Below are 27,067 nucleotides of genomic sequence, written 5' to 3'. Positions count from 1 at the left end.
AACTTTGAACTCACTATACTGTCGTCATTTCTACAGAGATCGTACGGCTCTTTAACCAATAAATCCTGTAACCGATAAATCCTGTAAAATGAGGCTCCTACTGAGCTGCAGCAGTTTACCTTAACCTTAATTTTGAGCATCTATCTGCTCCAGAGCTACATGTTGCAATTTCTTGTATCGCTCGTTTTCTTAGTGTTGGCACCAAATGACAAGCAGTTTTATGCCTTAGACTGGTATTTCCTGCAAAGTACATGGGTTAATGTTCCAAACTACTTTCACTTTTGTCAGTTATTTGTTTCAATCGGTTTGTGGTTAATTTAAATCTCCGCTTAAACCGGGAGTTGGAAGAACAGTGTGTTGTATCATCTTCCCTCTAAGAAGCTCTGTAAGAAAGGACTTGAGTACTTCATTTCAACTTGTTGTGGTGGTGGGCGGGCGGGCACTACCACAAGCCTACATGTGACACCTCTTTTCTGTCTGTCATACCTGGATAACGATGGAGAGTGGCTATCTGGAAAGTTGGGAGACTTTTCCATAGTTGCCCATAATGCAATGGGTCTAGTTTAATTGCTTTTTAGGACAGTTATCATCTATTGTCACATTGCAAAACTTAAGACCTGTATTGACAAGTAGTATTGGAGTAGTCTGCTATTGTGTAGTAAACTGGATTTGCATTGGGTATAATGGTGTAATGTAGCTCGGGATATAAATGTAACCCTGGAGTGAGATGGTGCATTTCTAGAATGTGATTGCCCTGCTCCATAAACAGAACTGGTTTTGTCCTGCTCCATAAGCAAAACTGGTTTTGTCCTGCTCCATAAGCAAAACTGGATTTGACCTGCTCCATAAACAAAACTGGTTTGTTCCCATCCATTCTGTTTAAAGAATTGTGCTTCCATTATGGTGAAGTAGGATTTGCTGATGGAAATTGTTTTCATCTGAATTTTTGACAGGATGACATAATTGATGACGTTGATAGCTTTTTAGCAGCTGCCGATACGTTGAAGGAAAGAGGAGCTTACAAAATCTATGTAATGGCTACCCATGGTCTTTTGTCATCTGATGCGCCCAGATTGATAGAAGAATCAGCAATTGATGAGGTAACTCTAGTCTGTTGATTGGTATTTCACGATATTGAGTTAAACATTTATAGATTATTTTTTGTATTACTTAGAAAAAGTTATAATTCAAATCTATTACTGCAAAATGGCCTATGTTTCATTCCATTTGTTAGAGAAATATAGCCATTCCTAATTGTAATTGACAATTCAACAGGCTTATTGTAAATTATTGGCAGAGATTGGGTATTAAGTGAGCATTTTCCTGTTAATCATGTTTGTTGCTTCTGCAGGTGGTAGTAACCAATACAATACCGCATGAAATCCAGAAACTTCAGTGCCATAAAATAAAGACCGTTGACATCAGCATGATCTTGTCTGAGGCTATTCGAAGAATCCACAATGGTGAATCAATGTCATATCTATTCCGAAAATGGTATGGATGATTGAAATGGTGTTCCCTAAGGCCAGCTCGAAGTGTACCTTTACTTAACTTGGCAAGGAAGTGTCGTGATTCACTGGTGCCAAAAAAGTGTCTTTAAAAGAGACTGACTTTGTAAAGTGAATTTTTAGGAAAAACAATGCTGAATATGAAGACTTATCTATTTGATACTTCAGATTTCCTAGTTTTGTAAGCTCGAAGTATGACCAAAATCCCTCTTTGTTTTTATTGCTTTTGTATTTAGGAGTATTGTACTATGTTTTCATATCTTCAGCTACATCTTTGCTCTCGAAGGTAATATGCTCCAGGTGATGGCAGCACAATAAAAAGTAATAAACATAAACACGTGAAATAGCCAACCTAGATTGTGCTAATTTCCTACATTTAATCTCAGTAACTACACTTCAAAAATATTTTTTTGACAAAGTGCTTTGGGAAGTCCTGCGGTCATGAAAGGGCTTATAAATGCAAGTTCTTTCTAATGTATTTAACCTGGATTTAAAAAAAAGTAAATGTTTAAATATTGCACATGATGAATAATTTGAATGGAATTGCTTGGTCTTTCCTTTCTATGTAAGGAATAACATTTCTAATGTTCCATGCAACTTTGAACCACGTTAACATTTTAGTACAAGATAGTTTTGGGTTGTCTCCCACCCAACCTACCTGCCAGATGATCCTGATGAAACTCTTATTTTGTGCTGTTTTTTTCTGAAAAGGTGCAGTTCTGCAGCTAACCTGGTTCTCAAGTAGTTGTTATGCACTTAGTGCCACCTGTTTATTTGGCCCAGCAGAGGGGGGGACATCACCAGAGTCAGATACTCTGCTTAGTAGTAACTGTGGGTGCACATGGAATGCACATGGAAATACCACTGGATAACAACTTAAGAGTGGGACACCTTGTATACTTTCTATCTGCCCTGTGTAGCCCAAGGAACCTGGAAACTACGGCGATCTGGAAACTAGCAGAAACTAAGGATAAATCAGCAAGCTTGTTGAACTTCATTGCTAAATTCCACGCACATAGTGTATAATCCACTAAGCCATGTTGAGAGATTTTAACATTTACTCCAAAAGATTTTGTTTCCAAGCTTCTAGCCTGGATCATTCATATAAAAGAAGACCACATTTTCTGTAAAATCTGTAGAGCCATTAAAATAATAGTTATTTAAATTGTGCCGATTTAGATGAAGTATTGACTTGATGGATTTGAGTTGGAAAAACATTTCAGTAGTTTGTGTTCAAAGATGTCTAGACACTAGCTCATAAATCAACACGAGATCAGTGCGCATATTCGAATATGTGCTTTGTTACTTTTTACATTGGATTGCTGTTGCACTTGTGCTCCCTCAACTTTGGATTGTCCTTTTTTCTAAAAATATTAGATTGCCACATAATTTACACACGTGCAATGAGAATCCTCCTCTGTGGGGTATAAGTAACATTTTGTGAACTGTCTGCCGTGGACCTATTAAGATTCACAGGGACCAATTAGCTTAGTACAATTTATATTTGTGCTAGTCTGCTTCAGTGAATGTGTAACGTGGTTAGGAATCCCTTGATCTATCGGTCATAATCAATTACAGCACAGCCCATCGGTCAGCATGTGAAGAAGAGATTAACCCTCATGTTGGCATGGTGGTAATGAACAGATTTCAAGCATTTGAAGATTAAATATTCTGAAGGGAATCAATTTTTGTTGTGTTATGATTAATGCTTTAATTCTACACTCTCTGGTCTGCAAGGTGACTGACTTACAGTTGTAAACATTACATGAGCAACACGGTGTGGTGTTATCTTGACTGATACGTAACAGTTAATTTAAAATAGGATGAAAATTGCAGGGCGTGCAGCTTTAATGGAGAAAACTATTTGTGCAGAAGTAGATATTGGTGTCTTCTGAAATGTGATGTAATTGTTTGGCATTATATGTGTAGCACATAATGCGGACTCGGGTCCTGAATTTACTTAAAACAGCCACTTTCAGCCCAAGAATAAATTTTGGAAGACTTCCCAATATGAAGGACATACTATCCCAGAACTCAGATGTAAGTGGCAGTAGGAGGCAGGGACGAGGCGTGCTCATTAAAATGGGACAGATAGAGGCAGGTCCTGGCAGGAAACACACCTCAGTGAACATAAACTGGATACTTTATTCTCCCGATCCTTTGCTAGTTTCCAATTGAGAACCAAAATGAGTAATGCTGTCTTGGGCTTCTGGCTTCATGTACCATTTCCTGATCGAACAAGACAGATGAGGAACCTGCTGCTGGTACCACTCACAACTTGGTTCTTCAGAAGCTGCCTTGCCCTTTTTGAGTTCTGCGAGGACTGTCTCTATCTGTTCCATTTTAATGAGAATGCCCCTTCCTGCCACTTGAGGTCTGGGTGGTATGTCCTTCCACAAATATTTAACTTGTCTCCCCAGCAAATTGAAAGTCAAATTGATTTGTATTTTTTTCTGTAATTAGATAGTTTGGGTGCCATTGGCAGTTTTGTTAATAAAGAATTTCCTGTGACCTTGCTCACTGTTAGTTGGAGGGACAGGCATGCCTTTTACCTGTGATTATTGTAACAGACTGATGTTGCAGCACCCAGACTGATGTTGCAGCACCATCTTTGGAGTAAGTAAATCTAACCGGTATTCATAGATCATAGAATTTACAGTGCAGAAGGAGGCCATTCGGCCCATCGAGTCTGCACCGGCTCTTGGAAAGAGCACCCTAGCCAAGGTCAACACCTCCCCCATCCCAATAACCCAGTAACCCCACCCAACACTAAGGGCAATTTTGGACTCTAAGGGCAATTAATCATGGCCAATCCACCTAACCTGCACATCTTTGAACTGTTGCTTCATTATTCTTGAGGTAACAGCACCATCCTCGGGAGGATTTAAAACTAGCAGTTGTTGCTATTACATAATGGCAAGGTGAGCTTGTGCAGGGAGATATATATTTTAGGAATCCTGCATCTCGTGCTGTCCATCAGACTGGGATTGTGTCATGCTTTTACAGGCACAAAAAATCAAAAGAGAAAAGGAAACTATCATTGTGGATGTTTCTAAACAGTCAGAAGCTGGGTTTTACAACCAGTGGTATCAGTAGCAAATGGGTAGTCAGCAGTCTTCGTCTTATTACTTCAGGCTTGTCTTATCAAAGGAAGTGGCATTTAATTGACCTCCGAACCTGTTTATAAAGATTAAACCTTTTTGCCCTTTAAAGCTTAAACAGGGCAGCACGGTAGCATGTGGTTAGCATAAATGCTTCACAGCTCCAGGGTCCCAGGTTCGTTCCCGCTGGGTCACTGTCTGTGCGGAGTCTGCACTCCTCCCCGTGGTCTGCGTGGGTTTGCCTCCGGTGCTCCGTTTCCTCCCACAGTCCAAGATGTGCGGGTTAGGTGGATTGGCCATGCTAAATTGCCCGTAGTGTCCTAATAAAAGTAAGGTTAAGGGGGGGTTGTTGGGTTACGGGTATAGGGGTGGATACGTGGGGTTTGAGTAGGGTGATCATGGCTCGCACAACTCGAGGGCCGAAGGGCCTGTTCTGTGCTGTACTGGTTCTATAAAGGGAAACCGATTTCAGTAGATATCTTTTTTTTTGATGATATATAAGGCACTACCGCTGTCCTTAACATAGCGAATCCTCCACACCCCACACAGCAACACCACAGGAGTTCCTTTATTATATCAATAAATGCAGAAAGGTTATCTTGCTGTTAATTGATCTTTTCACCAGGTTTAAGTAGCTTTATATGATTGACTATTGGGTTGAATATGAAAACTGGGAATGTTTGCATGTATTTGGGCACCATGATGTCTTTCTTCTCATCTGTTCTCTGGTCCGCTTTTCACCAGGTTGAATGGAATTCTTGTCTGTTTCTATGTTGTGCAATAATTGTGCGCACTAACCCATATGTCATACACCACTTTTCTTTGAAGTTGTAGTGACTTCCTCTGAGCAGACTGGGACTATTGTTTTTTTAAAACGGGCATGCTAGGGACTTTCCATAGCTCATAAAATTCTCAATAGCTTTAGTGAAAAAGACTAATGTTAAATTCAATCCTCCTTATTTCAATTGCAGTACGGTATTTTTTCAACTCAATATCTGGAATATTTTTCACAGCTTGTCTTGGTGCTTGGAGGAGGTTACCCTGGCCACCAGCTGTTTTTTGGTAAACCTTGGAAAGTTTTAAATTTGGAATTTGTTCCCAAGAAGAATAATTTTCCACCCCTGCAACCCCTCATTTTTGCGTGATACTAATTTTTGCATGATATTAATTTCTTTGTGGCTGGGAGTTGCATGTTTCTATTTGGATTTTAAATTTCCTGATTTAAGCATTTGGATGAAATCCAAACTCCTGAGCAATTTTCTTAGAAAATCTTGCTAGTTTAGAGATCCTGAAGGTAGTTGGGCTGTTTCTTTCGAAATTGTAAAATCTAATGGAAAGAAGTTGCAAGCTTAATAAAATACATTTTTAATAATGCACGAGGGAATTTAATGAAGGGATACATAATTGTAAAATGTCATGTGCAATTGTACAGATAAAATAAGCCATCTTTTGAAAGTAACTTTTTACTTTGTGTGTGTCTGTTCTTGTTTCCTTTAAACTTCAGGAAAGTTTCCTGATTAATGGTCAAGTGACCATTGAGGCAGGTAGACTTTTTGTGTGTATTTGAGGTAACGTTGCTGAAGAGTGGACCCCAGGGATCGCACCAAAGACCTCCTGCTCCCGTCATGTACAGCATAGTAAAAGGTCTCCACCTCGAGAGAATCCAAAACCAGAACGTTTCCCTGACTTTGTAATAGATTGAGTGCTTCACTAACTGCCCTGAAACAATTTCATAAATGCCCTGTTTTGGTGTCAAACTTGCATTGCCTGCGATGATCAAGCTTCTCCCTGGAGAAAAATATCTGGTCATTATATTGCTATGATGGAACGTGGGTATTGAACACTGATAAGAACCAAAAATATGAAAAATAGGGTGTTTTTTTGTGTGAGGAAAACTTTGAATGTCACGTAATTTATCACCTTATATAATTTTATTCCCAATATACTAATCGCTGGTAAATTATTCAGTGGTGAAATATATATTGACTGGCATGACAATATTTTAAAATTGGTAGTTACATAATTGGCATTGGGAGTAGTGCAGTACTGCCATTAAATGAAATTTTAATGGCTTGATTTATTGTATTTATTACTTGATCTGTGTCAATGTTCAATTTAAAGAGCAGTTTATCGTCACTATCCCCATTCTCTCTCTCTTTCCCCCCCCCCCCCTTTTAAATTGGACTTTGTGTTTGTACAGGTAATTCTGGCATTCTTTATCAGTGAAACTGGCTGGAAGGACTTGCAGAGAAGAACCATTGCTGATCGAAGCCGTTATGATCATAGTAATGGTCAGTGATGCAAGGGCTTTAAAACTTCATTTCAACTATGTGTATCTTTTTGAGTGCTTTCAGACTCACCCATCCAGTTTCACTGATGTGATTACTGCTCCCTGAACCAAAAATTCAAAATAAAAAAAAACACAAATAGACAGACAGAGTAAGTTACTAACTGCTTGTGTGTTTTTTTTTCAATGGCAGTTTGCAATGGGACCTTGCTGGAAAACAAATTGAGGTTGTTCATATTCTTTTATGTAGGACTGATCTGCTTGAAGAGAGATTTTGCCTTTGAGCCTGGGCAAAATCAACACCAAGCTCCCTGAAGTAAAAGGCCTTATGTTTCATCTCTCGCCAACGCTGTTAGGATAAAATCCAAAATAAAGCTTTAATAGGAAAGATGTATGCTTTTAATTTATTTTTTTCAGATTTGATGGTTTCATTGACTATGTTTGTATATTTATAATAGAAACCTGAGCATTATGTAGTTGTGCAAAGGTGTGCAAAACACTTGAAACTACTACAAAAAGATTCTGTGCAATTGCCCATCCGTTGCTTTACAAAGGTCACTGGGCTATGTGTCCATGGAATATTAGTAACCGTTTGTAAGTTTGCATTTAGCTGAAGTGTAACAAAATTGCATTAAAAAGTTTGAAAAAAGCACTAAATTGCAATGTGTGATTTTTTTTTAAAAAAAGGAACTTGGGGTGGTATTCTCCGATCCCGGCGCTGGGTCGGAGAAATCGCCGCCGGGCCGCATGAAATTGCGCCATGCAGCCCTGACGACGGCACGCAATTCTCTGCAGAGCTGAGAATTGGCGCCGGCGTAGTTGGCACTGCGCAGGTCAGGGGTCGCTCTACGCGGCCGCCCATCAATTCTCCGGCCCGAATGGGCTGAGTGGCCGTAGGAAGAGCTGAGTCCCGTCGGCGCCATTCTATACCTGCTCTTGGCCGGCGGGACCTCGGTGTGTAAGGGTCGAGTGGCGCTTTGGGGGGGTCCGAACCCTGGGGGGGCCTCTGATGTGGCCTGGCCCGCGATCGGGGCCTACTGATCGCGGGCCTGCCCCTGTGGCTGGGGGCCACCTTTCCTATGCGCCGGCCCCTGTAGTCCTGCGCCATGTTGCGTCAGGGGCCGGCGCGTTGAAGGGAAGTCACTGCGCATGCGCGCGTTGGTGCCGGTGCCACTGTTCCAGGCACGGAGTCCTGCGCACACAGCTCGCGACCGGGATCGTGCAGCTGGAACGCGCAAACCGCTCCAGCACCATGCAGGCCCCCTGGAGGGGGGCCCGTTCACAGCCGTTGTAAAACGCGACTAGCGTTTTACAACTGTGTGGACACTCTGCCCGCGGGATTGGAGAATCCTGCCCTTAATATTCATTCAAGGGATATGGTTCAGCTGAGTAGGCCCCTATTATTGCCCACCCCTAATTCCCTTGAGAAGGTGATGATGAATGCTTGAACCACCGCAGTTCATATAATGTAAGTACACTCAGATGCTTTTATAGGGGAGGAAGTTCCAGTGGCAGTAAGGGAACGTGATCTATTTCCAGTCAGGATGGTGAGTTACTTTGGAGGGGAACCTCCAGGTGGTGGTTTTCCCCATAATCTGCCACCCTTGTCCTTCCAGGTGGTCGTGGGTTTGGAAGGTGTTGCCACGGAAGGCTTTTTTAAAAATATATATATATATAGAGCTGGTATATAGGGGCTGGTTTAGCTCACTGGCTAAATCACCTGGCTTTTAAAGCAGGGCCAGCAGCACGGTTCGATTCCCAGACCAGCCTCCCCGGACAGGCGCCGAAAGTGTGGCGACTAGGGGCTTTTCACAGTAACTTCATTGGAGCTTACTCGTGACAAGCGATTTTCATTTTTTTCATATATATATATACACGTATAAGATTTTACTGTGGTGAAATATGATTTCATACGATTTTTGTGGTTTGAGGTTTGTTCACAACAGATTGGAATAATTGTGCTTGGTGTTAATTATTGTGGTGACCCAAGTTTACACCACCACGTCACCTGTTCCACCAGAAGCCCAAAAATCCTGGAACCACTGCAAAATAAATATCAAACATAACCTACCCGCTCTATCCGCCCGCCCACACTTTGGAAAATCTGACCACAAGGGCTGTGCCCCTGCTCTTGGCTTATGAGCAAAAAACGGTAAGCGGGGGAATTCATCAAAGAAAGTGGTGCATTGTTGGTCTGAGGAATTGGAGTAATCTACGGGACTGCTTAGTCAGTGGACTGGTCGAGTATTTAAATCTGCGACCAGCCTGAACGACGTAACGGCCACTACCGTAACTGACTACATTAGTAAGTGTTTTAGAAGACGGTGTGCCAAAGAGCAAATCTATGTGTTTCCCAACCGGAAACGCTGGATGAACAGGGTATCCACTGCTTGCTGAAGTCTAGTCCTGAGGCGTTCAAGTCAGGGCTGGTTTAGCACAGGGCTAAATCACTGGCTTTTAAAAGCAAACCAAGACAGGCCAGCAGCACGGTTTCAATTCCCGTACCAGCCCCTCACCGAACAGGCGCCGTAATGTGGTACTAGGGGGTTTTCACAGTAACTTCATTGAAGCGTACTTGTGACGATAAGCGATTTGTTTTTATTTTTTAAATTTATTTATTTATTTATTTTTTGGTCAGGCGACCTTGACCTCTACAAGAAAGCCAGATATGATCTAAAAAAATCCATCAAAGATGCCAAAAGATAGCACCGGACCAAGCTCGAGGCCCAGGCTCCGCCACATGGATCCTCGCCGTCTATGGCAAGGTCTGCAAGACAAAATGGCTACAGATGAAGGCATGTAAATCGGCGGCTCCAACGCACCCCTCCCTGATGAGCTCAACAGCATTCTATGCCCGCTTTGAGGCAAGAGGTCAGCGAGAGCGAGCCCTCCCCCCCAGGAGCCGTGGATGAACTTGTATCTGAGATCACCACTGCCGACGTCAGAGCAGCCTTCTCAAAGGTCCAACCCACGGAAAGCCACTGGCCCGGATGAGCACTCGGGTCTTGCACGGATCAGCTGGCGGGGGTATTCGCAGACATCTTCAACCTCTCTTAACAAGATCTGAGGTCCCTATCTGCTTCAAGAGATGGCCATCATCCCTGTACAAACAAAAGTCCCAGCAGCGTGCCTTAATGACCATCGTCCAGTGGCTCTGACCATATCATAATTATGAAGTACTTTGAAAGGTTAGTTATGGCACTAATCAACTACCAGCCTCCCGTACCTGCCTTGATCCACTACAGTTCGCCTACCGCTGCAACAGGTTCACAGCAGACGCCACCCTCCATGGCCCGGCACTCTACCCTGGAACATCTAGATAACAAACACCTATGTCAGACTCCTATTTATCGACTACAGATCAGCATTCAACACCATCATTCCTACGAAACTCGTCTCCAAACTCCGGGCCTTTGGCCTCGGCTTCTCCTCTGTGACTGTGATCCTGAACTTCTAACGCACAGGTCCACAATCAGTAAAGATAGGCAACAACATCTCCTCCATGATCAGCCTCAACACCGGTGCCCCACAAGGCTGTGTCCCTCAGCCCCCAACTATACTTATATACACCCATGACTGTGGCCAACATTCCCCTCCAACTCGATTTTCTAATTTCTGATGACACCACCGTAGTGGGTCGGATTCAACAATGATGAGACAGAGTATAGGAATGAGATAGAGAATCTGGTGAACTGGTGCGAACGACAATAATCTCTCCTCAATGTCAACAAAACGAAGGAGATTGTCATCGACGTCAGGAAGCCTAGTGGAGAACATGCCCCTGTCTACATCAGGGTAGCATGGTGGTCAGCATAAATGCTTCAACAGCTCAGGGTCCCAGGTTCGAGTTCCCTGCTTGGGTCCTGTCTGTGTGGAGTCTGCACGGCCCCCCCGTGTGTGCGTGGGTTTCCTCCGGGTAGCTCCGGTGTCCTCCCACAGTCCAAAGAGATGTGCGGGTTTAGGGTGGATTGGCCATGCTAAATTGCCCGTATTGTCCTAATAAAAGTAAGGTTAATTGGGGGTTTGGTTGGGGTACGTGTATAGGTTGGATACTGTGGGTTGGGTGAGTAGGGTGAGCATGGCTCGGCACAACATCGAGGGCCGAAGGGCCTCGGGTTCTGTGGCTGTACTGTTCTATGTTCTATGTTCTAATTGGAACGAAGTATATAGGTGTACAGGATCACCAACAGCCTGTCCTGGTCTCTCCGCACCAACCACCAACCCCCACCCACCCCCCCCCCCCCCCCCACCCATGCCGACACTATAGTTAAGAAAGCCCGCCAACGACTCTACTTTCTCAGAAGACTAAGGAAATTTGGCATGTCAGCTACGACCCTCACCAACTTCTACAAATGCACCATAGAAAGCATTCTTCCTGGTTGTATCACAGCTTGGTATGGAGCCTGCTCTGCCCAAGACTGCAGGAAACTACAAAAGGTCGTGAATGTAGCCCAGTCCATCACGGAAACCAGCCTCCCATCCATCGACTCTGTCTACAATTTCCGCTGCCTCAGAAAGACAGCCAGCATAATTAAGGACCCCACGCACCCCGGATATACTCTCTTCCACCTTCAGTCAGGACAAAGATACCAAAGTTTGAGGTCACTTACCAACCGACTCAAGAATAGCTTCTTCCCTGCTGCCATCAGACTTTTGAATGGACCTACCTCATATTAAATTGATCTTTTCTCTACACTTGCTATAACTGTAACATTATATTCTGCAGTTTCTCCTTCCTTCCCTATGTACAGTATGCATTGTTTGTACAGCATGCAAGAAACAATACTTTTCACTGTATATTAATACATATGACAATAATAAATCAAATCATATATAAATTTCAGCTCGCAGGGTTTTCCAAACCTTTGAATCATTTTTCTGCTTATTGATGCAAACTGAAATGGCCTTTTATATAAAACAAAGACTGGAAAAGTAGAGACTTGATTGAAGAGAATTTTCCAGGTGACCTTTCAGTAATATCTCCTCTGCAGCACTGTGGATCTAAAAATTGCGTTTCAGCTAACATTTCATGTTATACATTTTAAAATAGCCTTGTGATATTTTTGTGAACTGGTAATTGTGCGAGCGTTAACTGTTTGAGAGATCTTGGCTCATTCTGTCAACAAGAGCCAGCCTTCTTAAATAAAGGCAACCTAGTATTCATTGCTTTGTACTTGCTCATTGCCTCTTTGTATGTACTGCATTGGGTACTTTTGAGCATGCAAAATTAATTTAGATCAACAAAATTAAGCATCAAGCTGCCGTTGTTTCCTTTCATAGCACATTGTTTTAAGTTATGGGGATATCCGCAGTATTAATGACTGACCATTTCACCTAATCATTTGTTCAAATGCTGCCTGGAGTAGTTTAGAAGTCCTTGTTTTTTTTCTTCTATTTGTCTTAACTGACCAATGTCTTATTACATTGGTGCTAGATCTTTTTAGAGAACTGTTTACAGATAAAAATGCAACGTAAAGTACCTGTTAGCTTAGCCGAGCATAATTTAAGCTTTGGTAAGCATAACACGTTTGCCATTAATCTTGTCTGTTGCTGTAAAGTGACAGCTGGCGTGTTATGCTGTTTACATACTGGCTGACATACTTAGTTTTAACCTATAGCAAAGGGGAGGTGCCTGAGACCATTGAAAGGGTTGGTTTTAATAGACTGCTCTTCCCTATATATTTAGCATTTCAAAATTCAGAATCTCTTTAAATGGATAAAAGACGTGGATGGGAAATAAATTTGTAGTAGCCAACTTCAACCTTGCAGGATGGTAGAATATTTTGAAAGATCAATTCTTTCCCCCACCCCCTCCAACACACAGTTTCTAACCCCCATGCTGAGCATGCCATTTAAATCTCTTGAGTAAATGAGTTCTTCCTAATATCTACTTTAACATTCACTAACTTTATTTTCACTAAACTGTACATGCTTCTAGCTTTCTGGACCTCAAGCGGGGTTGGCTTGTGCATATTCAATCAAAACGAGACAACTGAAGATTCTGTAAATATGGGGGCAGAACAGGCAGTATCATTACAATGTTCCCACTTGTTTTTGACATAAATAGATTCATGCCCTTTTAAGCTGAAAATGTCCCTGGACCTCTTTGCCTGCGGTGAGCAGTGTTGGAGTTTGAACCCTAGATTGGCGAGGTAGAGGCACACGACACCCAAGCCTGATTTCAATTTCATCTGGCATACGTTCTCTAGGATGGACCCTGCTAAATTCCCTATGCATAAGGATTACGGAGGTAAATGACTAAACTGTATGGGAACAGGAATCTCTCAATTGACCAAAGACTGCAAGACCAAAGACTTAGTCTGCAAATCCTAGTAACAAATATGCAGAACATGTACTGAAAGGAATAGAAAAAGGAAATGTTGGAAACACTTGTGTTGTTATCTGTGTAAGTGAAAACAGTTAGTGTGTTCGGTTCAGAGACCTTTTATCGGCAATGTGAAATTTAGTGATATGACTGATTTTAAGCAACTACTGAGCAGGGAAAGGAACAAAGGGAAACATTATAGGTTGAATGACAGGCAGGTAATATGAAAGAGATGGTGGTGGAAGGCAAAATCAGGTACTAATAGAACCAAAAGGGCATCACGGTGGCCTAGTGGTTAGCACAACCGCCTCACGGCGCTGAGGTCCCAGGTTCGATCCCGGCTCTGGGTCACTTTCCGTGTGGAGTTTGCACATTCTCCCCGTGTCTGCGTGGGTTTCGCCCCCACAACCCAAAAATGTGCAGAGTAGGTGGATTGGCTACGCTAAATTGCCCCTTAATTGGAAAAAATAATTGGGTAATTAAATTTATTTTTAAAAAAACTAATGAGACCAAAAAAGGTTGGAGAGATGTAAATTGGAAAAAGCACCACTATCGAAAAAGAATAAAACTTTAATTTGGGAACAGAGATTGTGATATGAAATTGTTGACCTCTATGTTGATTCCAAAAGGCTGCAACTTGCCTAATTAAAAGAGATGGCTCCGGATTCACAACCACCGATTGCAAAATCGCAAAAAGCGATTTGGGCAGAGAATCGCAAGTGAGCCGATAATCGTGGCTGGTGCCCGATGGAATGCCATGCTCTGGTACCTTTAACTGCAATGTCAATGCATTCTACTCTGCGTGTACAGTAAATGCCATTGGCATATCATTAACGGGTCCGACCTGGTATTCCCATTGCCTCAACGATGCTCCATCTCTGCCAGGAGGAATTACTGACGGCGAGTTTCATTTTTGGTTTTAAAAATTGGGAAACCGGCGCCGTGGTTGCTGAGGGAAAGAGAGGAGGTAGGTCATGTTCCCAGAGGCGTGACCATGGGCAGGTGACCTGGCTGGGAGGTAGGGGACGACCAGGGAATGGGCTGTTGGGTCGTGTGACCATCGTCCATTGCCAGCCCTGCAAGACAGCCATCCTGCTGCGCATACCCACTGGCCTCCCACCGTAACCCATGGTTACGCAGAGTGACACTAGCCGTACGGGTGCCTCACCTCTGAACTGGGCCCATCCTCCTGCAGCAGGCATCACATGTCCCATCCAAGGTGAATGCCTTCAGTAGCCTTTTTTTCTCTTCCCCTTTCTCTTTTTATTTCTCTTTCTTTCTCCCCTCTTATCTCCTCATTTTTCTCTCACTCCCTTGGTTCTTCTCGCCTCTCCCGTTTTCTCTCTCGCCTCCTAACCGTTTCTCCTCTCCCTCTCCGCCCCCCCCCCGTGTCTCTCTCTCCTCCCCCCCATTCTCTCTCTCTCCTCCCCCGTTCGTTCTCATTCCCTTCCCCCCCGTTCTCATCTCCTCCCCCAGTCTCTCTCCCTCCCCCATATCTCTCTCCCTGCCCAGTTCCTCTCTCTCCTCTCCCTCCCCCCCTCCGTTCTCTCCTCTCTATCCCTCCCCCGGTCTCTCTCTCGCTCCTCTCCCTTCCCCCCGACCCCGTTTCTCTCTACCACTCCCCTCACCCCGTTCTCTCTCTCCCTCCCCCCCGTACTCGTTCTCGTTTTCTCTCTCTCTCCCTTCCCACCCTTCTCTCGTTCTCTCGTTCTCTCTCTCTCGTCTCGTCGCTCTCTCTCTCTCCATCTCTCATCTCCTCTCATCTCTCTTCTCTCTCTCTCGTCCACCACCCCCCGTGCTCTCTCTCCCTTCCACCCCGTTCTCTCTCCCTTCCCCCCCCCCCGTGTCTCTGCTCTCCCTCCCCCCCCCCCCCACTTTTCTCTCTTCCTCCCACCTTTTCCTCTCTCAACCTTTGTCTCTCTCGACCCTCATTCTTGACTCGATAGGTAGAGGTCAACATCTATTTCCTTCCCCAGAGGTAGGGGGAGTCAAGGGCATAGGGTTGTGAAAGTTAAGGGAGAGAATACAAAAAAGTGTCCAGAGGGGCAATTTTTTCACACAGAGGATGGTGAGTGTCTTCACGAGCTGCCAGAGGGAGTGATAGAGCGGGTACAATTTGTCTTTTAAAAAAGCATTGAGACGGTTATATGGGTAAGAGGCGTATAGAGGAATGTGGCAATTGGACTAGATTAGTGGTAAAAACTGGGCAGTACAGACAAGTTGGGCTGAAGGGCTTGTTTTCATGCTCGAGACTCTATGTCTAACAGCCTGGCTTTGGACATTGCAGAGATTGGCAAGAAAGGACTTCAGGAGAAGAGACGGACCAAAAGATCTCTCCCTTTTGGAAGAAGTGTTCAACCAGTCTAGAAGCCAACATTGCTAGAAATCTAACTGTGAACTGAAGGTCTTGGAATAGTTGCAACCACATCCATGAGACCACTTAAACAAATTGACCACAAGGTTGAAAAAATCCACGCCTCAAGAGAATCAAAGCTTGCTTAATCATTTTGAAAATTGGATGCTAAACTTTCTGTATTTTTGAGCATGTGTGTGTGGCATTGTATTTTATTACTTTTCCTTTGAGTTTAAGGGTTGCTATATTTTCTCTTCCTTTGATTCAGGAAAACTGTTTGAGTGGTTCCTTTTGCTCTACATAAATAGTTGAAAATGTTCTGATTTGGGAAACCATATCCTTGTGAAAAAGAAACTTAAATCTTGGTTGTGATCAACTGAGGAGGTCAAATAGTGGGGAGCCAATTCACCCCTGCTCACCTGGGCATATCAGAAGTGATGGAAGGGAGTCACAGCAGTGCTATCAAGTGACACTTACTCAGCAATAACCTGCTCCCTGGTGCTCAATTTGGGCCACTAAATTCCTGACCTCATAACCTTAGTTCAAACATGGACAAATGAGCTGAACTCAAGAGGTGAGAGTGACTATAACTGCCCTTGATATCAAGGCAGCATTTGACCAAATGTGGCACCAAGGAGCCCTAAGTCAATGGGAATCAGGGGTTTCCACTGGTTGGAATCATACCTAGCACTGAGGAAGATGGTTGTGGTTCATGGAGGTCAATGATCTTAGTCCCGGGATATTGCTTCAGGAGTTACCTGGGCTAGTTTTTGAGACCTTCAGCTGCTTCCGTTATAACGGCAGAATAATGATATTTGCAAAAGTTGACAACTCGTGACTCCTCGGATACAGAAGCTGGCTGTGCCCTGATACAACAAGACCGAGACAATATTCACGCTTGAGCTGATGAAGGGCTAGAAAAATTCATACCACATAAGTGCCAGGCAATGACCATCTCCAACAAGAGAAAATATAACACCTTGACATTCAATGGCATACAATTACTGAATCCCCCATTAGCACCCTGGGGGTTACCATTGACCAGAAGCTGTACTGGACCAACAATTTAATTATTATGACTACAAGAGCAGTTCAGAGGTTGGGAATTCTGTGGCAAGTAAAGCACTTCCTGACTCCCCAAAGTCTGTCCACCATTTACAAGTGTTAAGCAAAGATATCAAGGGCCAAAGGCAGGTATATGGAGTTAGGTCACAGATCAGATGTTCCTATTAAATGCTGGGGCAGGCTCGAGGGGCTGAATGGCCTACACCAGTTCCTATATTTCTAATTCAAGAATGGGATGGAAAACCCTACAATTGTTTATTTGAGTGCAGCTCCAACAACACTCAATAAGCTTGACAGACTCTGAGACAAAGCATCCTGCTTGGTTGTCAACAAATCTACCACCTTAATCATTTACTCCCTCCACCCCAATACACAGTGGCAGCAGTATTATCTTCAAGGTGCACTACAGAAATTCATCAAGGTTCCATTTGATGACATCCTCCAAATCCACAACCTCTACCACCTAGAAAGACAAAGGCAGAAGATGCATGGGAACACCATCATGCCTGTTTCAGCTAAACCAACAAGTGAACAGCCATTCACTGATTCATTCCTCAGGAACCAATCAGAGTCAACCTGCCTGGTTAAATTTCAAACAATGCTTGGCAATTAACTGTCAATCACCATCAACTGGTGCATTATCCAGGGCAACATCTCTACTAATTAGAGCCCACTTGCCAACCAATCAGCACTCTTTTCTCATATAGCATGAATTTTTGATTGCCCTGATAGTAAATTCTTGCCCATATCCTGATAAGTGGAGGATGAAAAGCTTCAACAAAAATGTCTCAATCTTTCAGCAAAACTCAAGTCCTGTACTACCAAATGAAAAAACAAGTTCCTGCTTTCTATCTCTGCCCTTTCTTGAATAGAAGTATTAGCGAGTATTAGGAAATTCTGGAAAATTGCAACCAATGCATCTACTAACTCTGCATTCAATTCATTTCAGAAAACCATCTGGTCCTGGGAAGTTGTCAGTCTAGTTAGAACATAAGCAGGAGTAGGCAATTCAGCCCCTTGAGCCCACTCTGCCATTCAATATGATCATGACTGATCTGTCAGCCTCAACTCCACTTTCCAGCCCGTTCACCATAACCCTTCAATCATTACTAATTAAAAATCTGGCTATCACCTTCTTAAATATACTCAAAGCCCCTGCATTCATCGCATTCTGGGCAGTGAATTCCACAGATTCACAACCCTTTGAGAGATGTAATTTTTCCTCATCTCTTTTAAATCTGCTACCCCTTATTCTAAGGCAATGATCTTTTGTTCTAGATTGTCCTACAAGGGGAAGCATCCGCTCTAAGTCTACGTTGTCACTACTTTTTATCATCTTATATAGCTCAATTAGATCTCTAATTCTCCTAAACTTGAGAGAGTATGGGCCTAAACTGCTCAATTTTTTTTCATAAGACAAATCCTTCATCTCTGAAATCAATCTAGTAAACCTCCTCTGTACTGCCTCTAATGCAACTATATCCCTCCTCAAATAAAGGGACCAAAACTGTACAAAACACTCAATGTGCGGTCACACCAATGCCTCGTACAGTTGCAGCAACACTTCCCTACTTATATGGTCTATCCCTTTAGCTATGAAGGCTAAAACTCCATTTGCCTTCCTTATTCACTGCTGTATCTGCATACTAATTTTCTGAAATTCATGCACAAGGACACCCAGTCCTCTGCAGAATTCTCTAGTTACTCTCTATTTCGATAATAAGTTGCCTTTCCATTTTTCTTACCAAAAAAAGGGAACCTCAGACCTAGCCACGTTAAACTCCATCTGCCAAATCTTGGCCTACTTACCTAACCTACCTATATCTACTTATTAATTTCTTATTTTCTCATTGCAACTTACTGTCTCACCTGTTTAAGTGTCATCCTCCAGATGCGCCTGTTTCCTCCCATAGTCCAAAGATATGCAAGTTAGGTGGATAGGTCATGTTAAATTGTTGCTTAGTGTCCAAAAGGTTAGGTGGGATTGCTGGGATGGGATGGGGGCATGGGCCAAAATAGCGGTCTGGATTCTCCGATTCTGAGGCAATGTCCGGAGGAAGTGTCTGGTCTTATGACCAAAAAGTCGTGCCGCCCCCCACACCGATGCTCCGCCCTTTGGGGGTTAACAGCCGCGCCACGTTACCTGTGGTGCCGACAGAGAATGGCATGCGCATGGCAGCGGCCACGACATGTAACATGGCACCAGCTGCCCGCAGACCCAGGCTGCCAGATTCTGCCCCCCTGTAAACCCCACCTCGCCACCCCCGGACCATCCCCCGCCCCAACCACTCCCCACAGCTCCTGCGAAGCTACATCCTGCCAGCAGAATGACCCCACCCCCCGACTGGTGGCACTGGACACAATCCACAACCACCATGTGAGGTCACCAAAAACTGAGAGGACACGCAACCGACGCCGCCGTGAAGTTAGCCCATCGGGGGCGGAGCATCGGGGGAGGGACAATAGCAAGGGTGAGTAGGTTCTTTGGGGGGGGGGGGTAGAGGATAGGTCTGGGCTGTGTGTGTGGGGGGGGGGGGGGGGTTGGCACGAATCACATCTACATGTTCTGGGATGTCCAGGATTGAAGGGGCTCTGGCAGGGATTCATGGATGTGATGTCCAAGGTGCTGGGTGTCGAGGTGACCCCGAGTCCAGAGGTGGAGGTATTCAGGGTTTTAGGAGACCTGGGAGTCCAGGGGATGAGAGAGGCCGATGTTTAGGCCTTTGCCTCCCTGAAAGCCCGGAGATGGATTTTGCTCAGGAGGAGGGACTCACCGGTGCCGAAAGCCGGGGTGTAGGTGAGCGACCTGAGGCTGGAGAAGGCCAAGTTCGTCTTGAGGGGATCAATGGGTGGGTTTACCTGGAGATGGAAGCTGTTCATTGATTTCTTTAAGAAGGCTTGAGGGTTGTGGGGGGAGTGTGCGGTAAGGGGGGGGGTAAAATGGGGGGGGTGCGATGTTAGAGGGGGTTGTATTAGGAGACTTGGAGAGAGTAGGTATTGGTTGTTTCTAATGGTATTTGGTTGATCTTTTCTTTGTTTATATGAAAATGCCTTGAATAAAATATAAGAAAAAATAATAGTCTCTGTCCTTGAAAGTTACCCAAAGCTGAGGCGGATGTACCACACCAAACCGCACGTTGTTCATGTACAGCGCAGCCTTGGCCTCATTAAACGCCACACTTCATTTTGCCAGCTGTGTACCAAGATTTTGGTATTTCCTGATGCCATGGCCCTCCCATCTACAATTCCAAATGGTCCTTCACCTATCTCAGGACCCGCTCCTTATCCATTTAACGAAGGATCCTGACTATGATTGTCGAGTTGGATCCCCCGATCTGGGCTTGTTTAAAAAATAAATTTAGAGTACCTAATTCTTTTTTTTTCAATTAAGGGGCAATTTAGCGTGGCCAATCCACCTATCCTGCACATCTTTTGGGTTGTGGGGGTGAAACCCACGCAGACATGCAAATTCCACACCGACAGTGATCTGGGGCAGGGATCAAACCCAGGTCCTCAACGCCATGAGGCAGCAGTGCTAACCACTGTGCCACCATGCCGACCTACCGATCTGGGCTACTGCCTCAGCGATCTATGGGTGTGGTCCAACTCGGGAGGAGCCTCTCCCCCACCAACATTCCGAACATCTTGGACATATAGTTCATGCACTTGGAGCCCTCCGGCAACCTGACAATCCTTACGTTTTGTCATCTGGGGCGGTTCTCCTGATTGGCAACCTTGACCTTTAGCGCCCTCCACTCTTCTGCCAGCACTGTCATCTCTTCTTCCAATGATGCAATCCGATCACTATGTTCGGCGAGCCCCGCCTCCACCTTTTGAATCGTCTCCTCATGTACTTCCTCATGTACTTCCATCCGCTGGTCCAACTTCTCCATTGTCACCCGGATTGGGGCCAAAGCCTTCTTTTGATCCTGGGTCATCTCCTGCCGCAGCTCCCTAGATTTATCGGCCAGGAAGCTAACCAATTTCTCGGTCATCCGTTGAGGGGCCCCAGCCTCAGCAGAGGCCACTACTGCCCTGCTGGGGCTCTAAGAGCTCAAGACTCCATTGAAGTTCCCTTGTCCCACTTCTGTTTGGAACTGCTTCTACAGGACATGGTAAGAATGGAGGGATCCTATACTACTGATTTATTTGCTTTCCTCAAACAAAAGCACACGTACATCAGGCGGAAAGGTCTGAAAACCGAGCACCCAGACAGAAGTCGCCACATAATAATCTTTATTATTGTCACAAGCAGGCTTACATTACAACTGCAATGACGTTTTTTAAAAAATAATTTTTATTCAAATTTTCAACAGGTTTTAACCAATAAAAACAGAAGAAAAAGAGAGATGACAGCAACCCCCCCCCCCCCATCCCCCCCCCCCCCCCCCGCTCCAAATTCAGAAACAATAAATTAACAAAAATATTGAACATGAGAACAAACACACATGCCCAATAAAGGAAAAAACAAACAAACCAGAAAGTCTAGGAACGGTTGCCACCGCCAGAAGAACCCTTGCACTGGCCCCCTTAGGGCAAACTTGACCCTCTCCAGTTTGATAAACCCAGCCATATCATTGATCCAGGATTCCACGCCCGGGGGCCTCGCATCCTTCCACTGCAAAAGAATCCTGCGCCGGGCTACCAAGGGCGCAAAGGCCAGAATATCGGCCTCTTTCGCCTCCTGCACTCCCGGCTCCGCAGTTACCCCAAAAATTGAAAGCCCCCAGCCCGGCTCAAACCTGGAACAAACCACCCTTGACAGCATCTCCGCGACACCCCTCCAAAAGCCCTCCAGCGCAGGGGAAGCCCAGAACATGTGGGTGTGGTTTGCTGGGCTCCCAGAACACCTGACAAATCTGTCCTCTCTTCCAAAGAACCGGTTCAGCCTAGTCCCAGTCATGTGCCCCCTATACAGCACCTTTAATTGAATTAAACTAAGCATCGCGCAGGAGGAGGAGGAATTCACCCTCCCCAGGGCATCCGCCCACGTCCCCTCGTCGATCTCCTCTCCCAGCTCCTCCTCCCACTTATCTTTCAGCTCTTCCACCGAGGCCTCCTCTCCCTCCTGCATCACTTGGTAGATTGCCGAAATTTTCCTCTCATCAACCCACGTCGCCGAGAGCACCCTGTCCTGAACCCCCCTTGGCGGCAACAGTGGAAACTCCGCTACCTGCCGCCTGGCAAACGCCCTCACCTGCATGTATCTGAAGGTATTCCCTGGGGGGGAGACCCCACCTCCCCTCCAACTCCTCTGAGGTCGCAAACTTCCCATCGAGAAAGAGATCCGCCATCCTCCTAATTCCTGCCCTATGCCAGCTCAGAAACCCTCCGTCCATCCTCCCTGGTACAAACCGGTGGTTTCCCCGTACCGGGGACCAGACTGAAACCTTCACCTCCCCCCACCGGGTCTTCCACGTACAACAATAGATCATCCGCATATAACGATAGCCGATGCTCCCCCCCCCCCCCCCCCCCCCCCCCACCGCAGTATCCCCCTCCAGTACCTCAACTTCCTCAGGGCAATGGCCAGGGGTTCGATCGCCAGCACAAACAGCAGGCGAGACAGGGAGCACCCCTGCCTCGTCCCCCTGTACAGTCGGAAATTCTCCGACCTCCTCCCATTCGTAACCACACTCGCCACCGGGGCTTCATACAGCAGCCTCACCCACTTAATAAATCCCTCTCCAAACCTGAACCTTTTCAACACCTCCCAAAGGTATCCCCACTCCTCCCTATCAAAGACCTTCTCCACATCCATTGCCGCCACTATCTCTGCCTCTCCATGCACTGCCGGCATCATTATGACATTCAGAAGCCTCCATACATTAACATTCAACTGCCTCCCCTTCACAAAACCCGTTTGATTTCCGTGTATGACCTGTGGCACGACGTCCTCCACCTCCTGGCCAATATCTTTGCTAGCAGTTTTGCATCCACATTCAGGAGCGAAATCGGTCTATATGACCCGCACTGAAGGGGATTCTTATCCCACTTCAGGATCAGTGAGATCAGCGCCATAAACATCGTCGGGGGCAAAGCTCCCCCTCCCTTGCCTCATTAAAGGTCCTTACTAGCAGCGGGCCCAGCAGGTCTGAAAACTTCTTATAGAATTCAACCGGGAACCCATCTGCATGCTCCCCATCGCATTTACCAGCTCCTCCAACCCAACTGGTACCCCCAACCCCCCCACCTGCTCCTCCTCCACTCTCGGGAACCTTAGCTTGCCCAGAAAGCGATCCACCCTCCCTCCTCCAATGGGGGCACTGACCGGTATAGTTCCTCATAAAAGGTCCTAAACACCCCGTTGATGCCCCTCGCACTTCGTACCAGACTCCCTCCTCCATCCCTAACTCCCCCAATCTCCCTAGCTGCCTCCCGCTTCCGGAGATGGTGGGCCAGCATCCAACACGCCTTTTCCCCATATTCGTACACCGCCCCCTGCGCCCTCCTCCGCTGCGCCTCCGCCTTCCTGGTGGACAATAGATCGAACTCCGCTTGGAGGCTACGACGTTTCCTCAGCAGCCCCTCCTCCGGGATCTCCTCGTACCTCCTGTCCACCTTCACCATCTCTTCCACCAGCCTCTCCCTCTCTCTCCTCTCCCCACTCTCCCTATGGGCCCTGATGGAGATCAGCTCCCCCCTAACCACTGCCTTCAGCGCCTCCCAGACCACTCCCACCTGCACCTCCCCGTTATCGTTAATTTCTAGGTACCCTTCTATACACCTCCGGACCCGCCCGCACACCTCCTCGTCCGACAGCAGTCCCACCTCTAACCGCCACATCGGCCGTTGGTCCCTCCCCTCCCCCAAATCAAGGTCCACCCAATGCGGAGCGTAGTCTGAGATGGCTATCGCCGAGTATTCCGCACCTTCCACCCTCGAAATCAATGCTCTGCTCAAAACAAAAAAGTCAATCCGGGAGTAAGCCTTGTGGACATGGGAGAAGAACGAGAATTCCCTAACCCCCGGCCTCATGAATCTCCAAGGATCCACCCCCCCCCATCTGGTCCATAAACTCCCTCAGCTCTTTGGCCGCCGCCGGCCTCCTACCCGTCCTGGACCTAGAGCGGTCGAGTGCTGGGTTCAGCATTGTGTTAAAATCCCCTCCCATTATTAAACCCCCTGTCTCAAGGTCAGGAATCCGGCCCAACATACGCCGCATGAAGCCCACATCGTCACAGTTCGGGGCGTACACATTGACCAGCATCACCCGCTCTCACTGGAGCTTACCGCTTACCATCACATATCTGCCACAGCTAAACGCCACCACACTCGACACCACAAACGACACTCTCTTCCCCACCAAAATCGCCACCCCCGGTTCTTCGCATCTAAACCCCAATGGAACACTTGCCCAACCCAAAACTGCAATGCAGTTACTGTGTAAATCTCCTAATCGCCACACTTTGACGCCTGTTCGGGTTCACTGAGGAAGAATTCAGAATGCCCAATTCACCTAACATCTTTTGGGACTTGTGGGAGGAAACTGGAGCTCCCGGAGGAAACCCGCACAGACACGGGGAGAACGTGCAGACTCCGCACAGACAGTGACCCAAGCCGTGAATTGAACCGAGGTCCCTGACTCTGTGAAGCAACAGTGCTAATCACTGTGCTACCATGCTACCCCGGCAGATACTATGACTAATTTTTAAGATTTCTAGATAGCATTTTCTCATATTCCAATTTTGACCCATTATCTTTTGGATGATTTCTCATAGTCTGTCCAATTGTCTGACCTGCCAGTCATTTCCGCAGTACTGTATGCTTTTTCTTTTAATTTGATACTAGCCTTAACTTCCTTACTTTACCAGTGATGGTGCATCCTTCTCAACAATTTTTTCTTTCTCAATGGAATATAACGTTATTGAGAGTTAGGAAATATCCATTCACTTTTGGAATTCTGTCCTCATACCTTTGCAATTGCTCAATGTAAGTTGAAGGCTCTAGTCTTAGGTCCATACTTCTCACCCTCAAACTGACTGTGAAATATCATCATGTGATGATCACTGATACTTAAAGGCTCTTTTACTATGTGTTGGCACTAGAATGTACTATTGTAAGAAATTGTCCCAAATACGCTCTATTAACTAATCTTCAAGGCCTCCTTTGCCAACTGATTTGTCTAATCTATGTGACGTAGTCTCTAGAGTACTTTGCTTTTGTACTTATCAGAAGTAACCTTGGTTCTTGAAATTAGCAGGCCAAAGCTGATTTTAGGTCTTAATAGGCTAGTTCTTCTCATTTACAAAGGCATGATGTTGAATGAGATGGAGACTCACAATTCCAAGCTACAATGTGATAGTGTTAGACTTCTACTGATTAGCACAATAGTTGTTGTACAACTTTTGTACTGGAGGTAAAAAAAAACTACTTATATTAAAAATAGGAACTAATGATTTAATGTACTGGTAACATACAACAGATTGGTCATCACCTGAAAAGACTGATCTTCATTAGTACAGAGTCCCCATTGAAATGGGGAGGGGGGGGGGGGCAGAGAATCCTTTTATGTTACCGAGTGGCAACATTTCTTCTAAAAAAACTTGTAAGAATACACTCAAAGCATTTACAAAGTATTCCTTAGTTAATAGTTAATGCCGGCCATGTGGAAATTGATGCATCAAGTGTTGAAAGCAAACGCTAAGGCTGTTTTGGTAATGGTGTGATGCACTTTTCTGTGTGTTTAGAGGGATTCCTGTCACAGTGATTAAAAGCTTTGCCTTATTAATTGAAGAGCAAACAGGCAATTACCACATGGATGGCATCTACCCCCCACTGCAATGGCTCATTGGGTTAATGCGCAACATTTGACTAATGTTCGATTTCTTATGTTAACCAGTGACTTCATTGGCAATCAAAGTTCGCACTGTCACAGTTGGCTTCATCAGACACAACCTCAAGTGAAACAATGGAGATGAACGGAACTGGCGGCTATTACCTCTCTGCACAGTCCTTCAGCATCTCTGATATTATAGTAATTGCAGCATATTTTGTACTAAATGTGTTTGTCGGGATATGGGTAAGTATTTGCCTTAATTTTCCTGTCACCATTAACTATGAGCTCCATGGCAATTTCTAACTAACCTCTGCAGTCTGATTTAGTTTTGTCCTGTTGGTAATGGTCCTGTTGACTGAATAGTGAACCTGGACATTAACTCATAGCTGTAAATTTATTCTGGGATTAGTTTAAACCCATCCATCCAGAAACTGGATGTGACATTTTACTCGAGGGGAGCAATAGACAATAAACTTCACAGGACTTGATACTTGTTCAGGATTCCCTCCATAGTCTTCCACTGGGGAATTTTCACAGGAGGTGCCCAGTAAGTGGAGTCCAGTCATTTAAAATTCAGTAAACCAACATAGAACACTCAATTTTGTACTAGATGTGCTTAAATTGTCTTGCTGCTTCTCCGATATATGAAAGTCGTGACATTACTGAAATTTAATCTTTGTTACCAGGGGCATAATTACTGTTCAGGATAAACTTCTTGAAATGTTTTATTATTTGTATCATTCGTCCACTAAGTATTCATGTCAGACTGACATTTCTATATTGCACAACTTTCCTCTGCTAACTATTTCCTTTTGAAACCGATGGAAAGGAATAAACCTCTGGTCTTCCACTTCTGAATCCAGGCCCCTGGCCTCTCTGAACAGTTCACTACGATATTAATAGGATTTTGTTTGCTGTAATGGAAGACATGCACATCACTGAAGGAGGCCATTTGGCTCATCGCTCTTCTGCTGGCTCATTGAAAGAGTAGTCATGCCGAGTCCTGCACGTTCACCTTTTGCCTGTAATGGTGTGAGTTCCTCAGCCTCCAATTTCCTTCCATAATTATTCCTGAAATTAGCTTCCGCCACGTTTTCAGGTCGAGCTTCCCAGACCCTGACAACGTTTGAGTTAAATAAAACAATCTCCTCACCTCACCTCTGCCACTGATTCTAAGCTATGGCCTCTATTGGCCCTCTTACTTGAGAGTTTGGTTTTTCTTCATCTTGCCTTTTATTTTACAGTGAATCTCATAATATTGGGGCTTTACCGCATTTACAGCCAATTAAATATTTTTAATGTCAAACAGTGGATTGGATTTGTTCCTGATTAACTGAAGAGCATTGGGATTTGGAGTAGCAAAAAATAAAATTGATACATTCTCTTTATAAAAATGATTGCATTAGAGAGCAGACTTTGACTTGCTGAAGTTTTCTCATTTTTGCTGATTGATTGAAGGGGTGCAGCCTGTATTCTATCAGCAGCTTTGTTCCTCTTGTTTCAGTGATGTAAAGATGTGCTTTCACAGTCTTCATTAATGAACACAAAAGCTATTTATTAATAAGAATTGTACAGCAGCTTCATGGCTGTAGCTGGCTCCCAAAATGTCTCTTTGCCGAGGAGTTTCTCTCACCATGGGGTGATTCCGA

At 45.1% G+C, this 27,067-nt stretch overlaps 1 protein-coding gene across 1 annotated transcript in view; it reads left to right on the top strand.

Moving 5' to 3' along the window:
• prpsap2 (phosphoribosyl pyrophosphate synthetase-associated protein 2) overlaps positions 1 to 3,189 on the top strand; it is a 38,635-nt gene extending 35,446 nt beyond the window's left edge. The window contains 2 exon segments of the mRNA XM_038819363.1: positions 954 to 1,100; positions 1,352 to 3,189. Coding sequence (XP_038675291.1) covers positions 954 to 1,100; positions 1,352 to 1,504 — 300 coding nt within the window. The 3' untranslated portion in view covers positions 1,505 to 3,189.
• Positions 3,190 to 27,067: the final 23,878 nt, after the last annotated feature.

The sequence above is a fragment of the Scyliorhinus canicula genome, chromosome 15 (assembly GCF_902713615.1).
Source record: "Scyliorhinus canicula chromosome 15, sScyCan1.1, whole genome shotgun sequence".
In the NCBI taxonomy this organism is placed as follows: Eukaryota; Metazoa; Chordata; class Chondrichthyes; order Carcharhiniformes; family Scyliorhinidae; genus Scyliorhinus; species Scyliorhinus canicula.
This window is presented reverse-complemented; position numbering and strand designations above follow the sequence as displayed.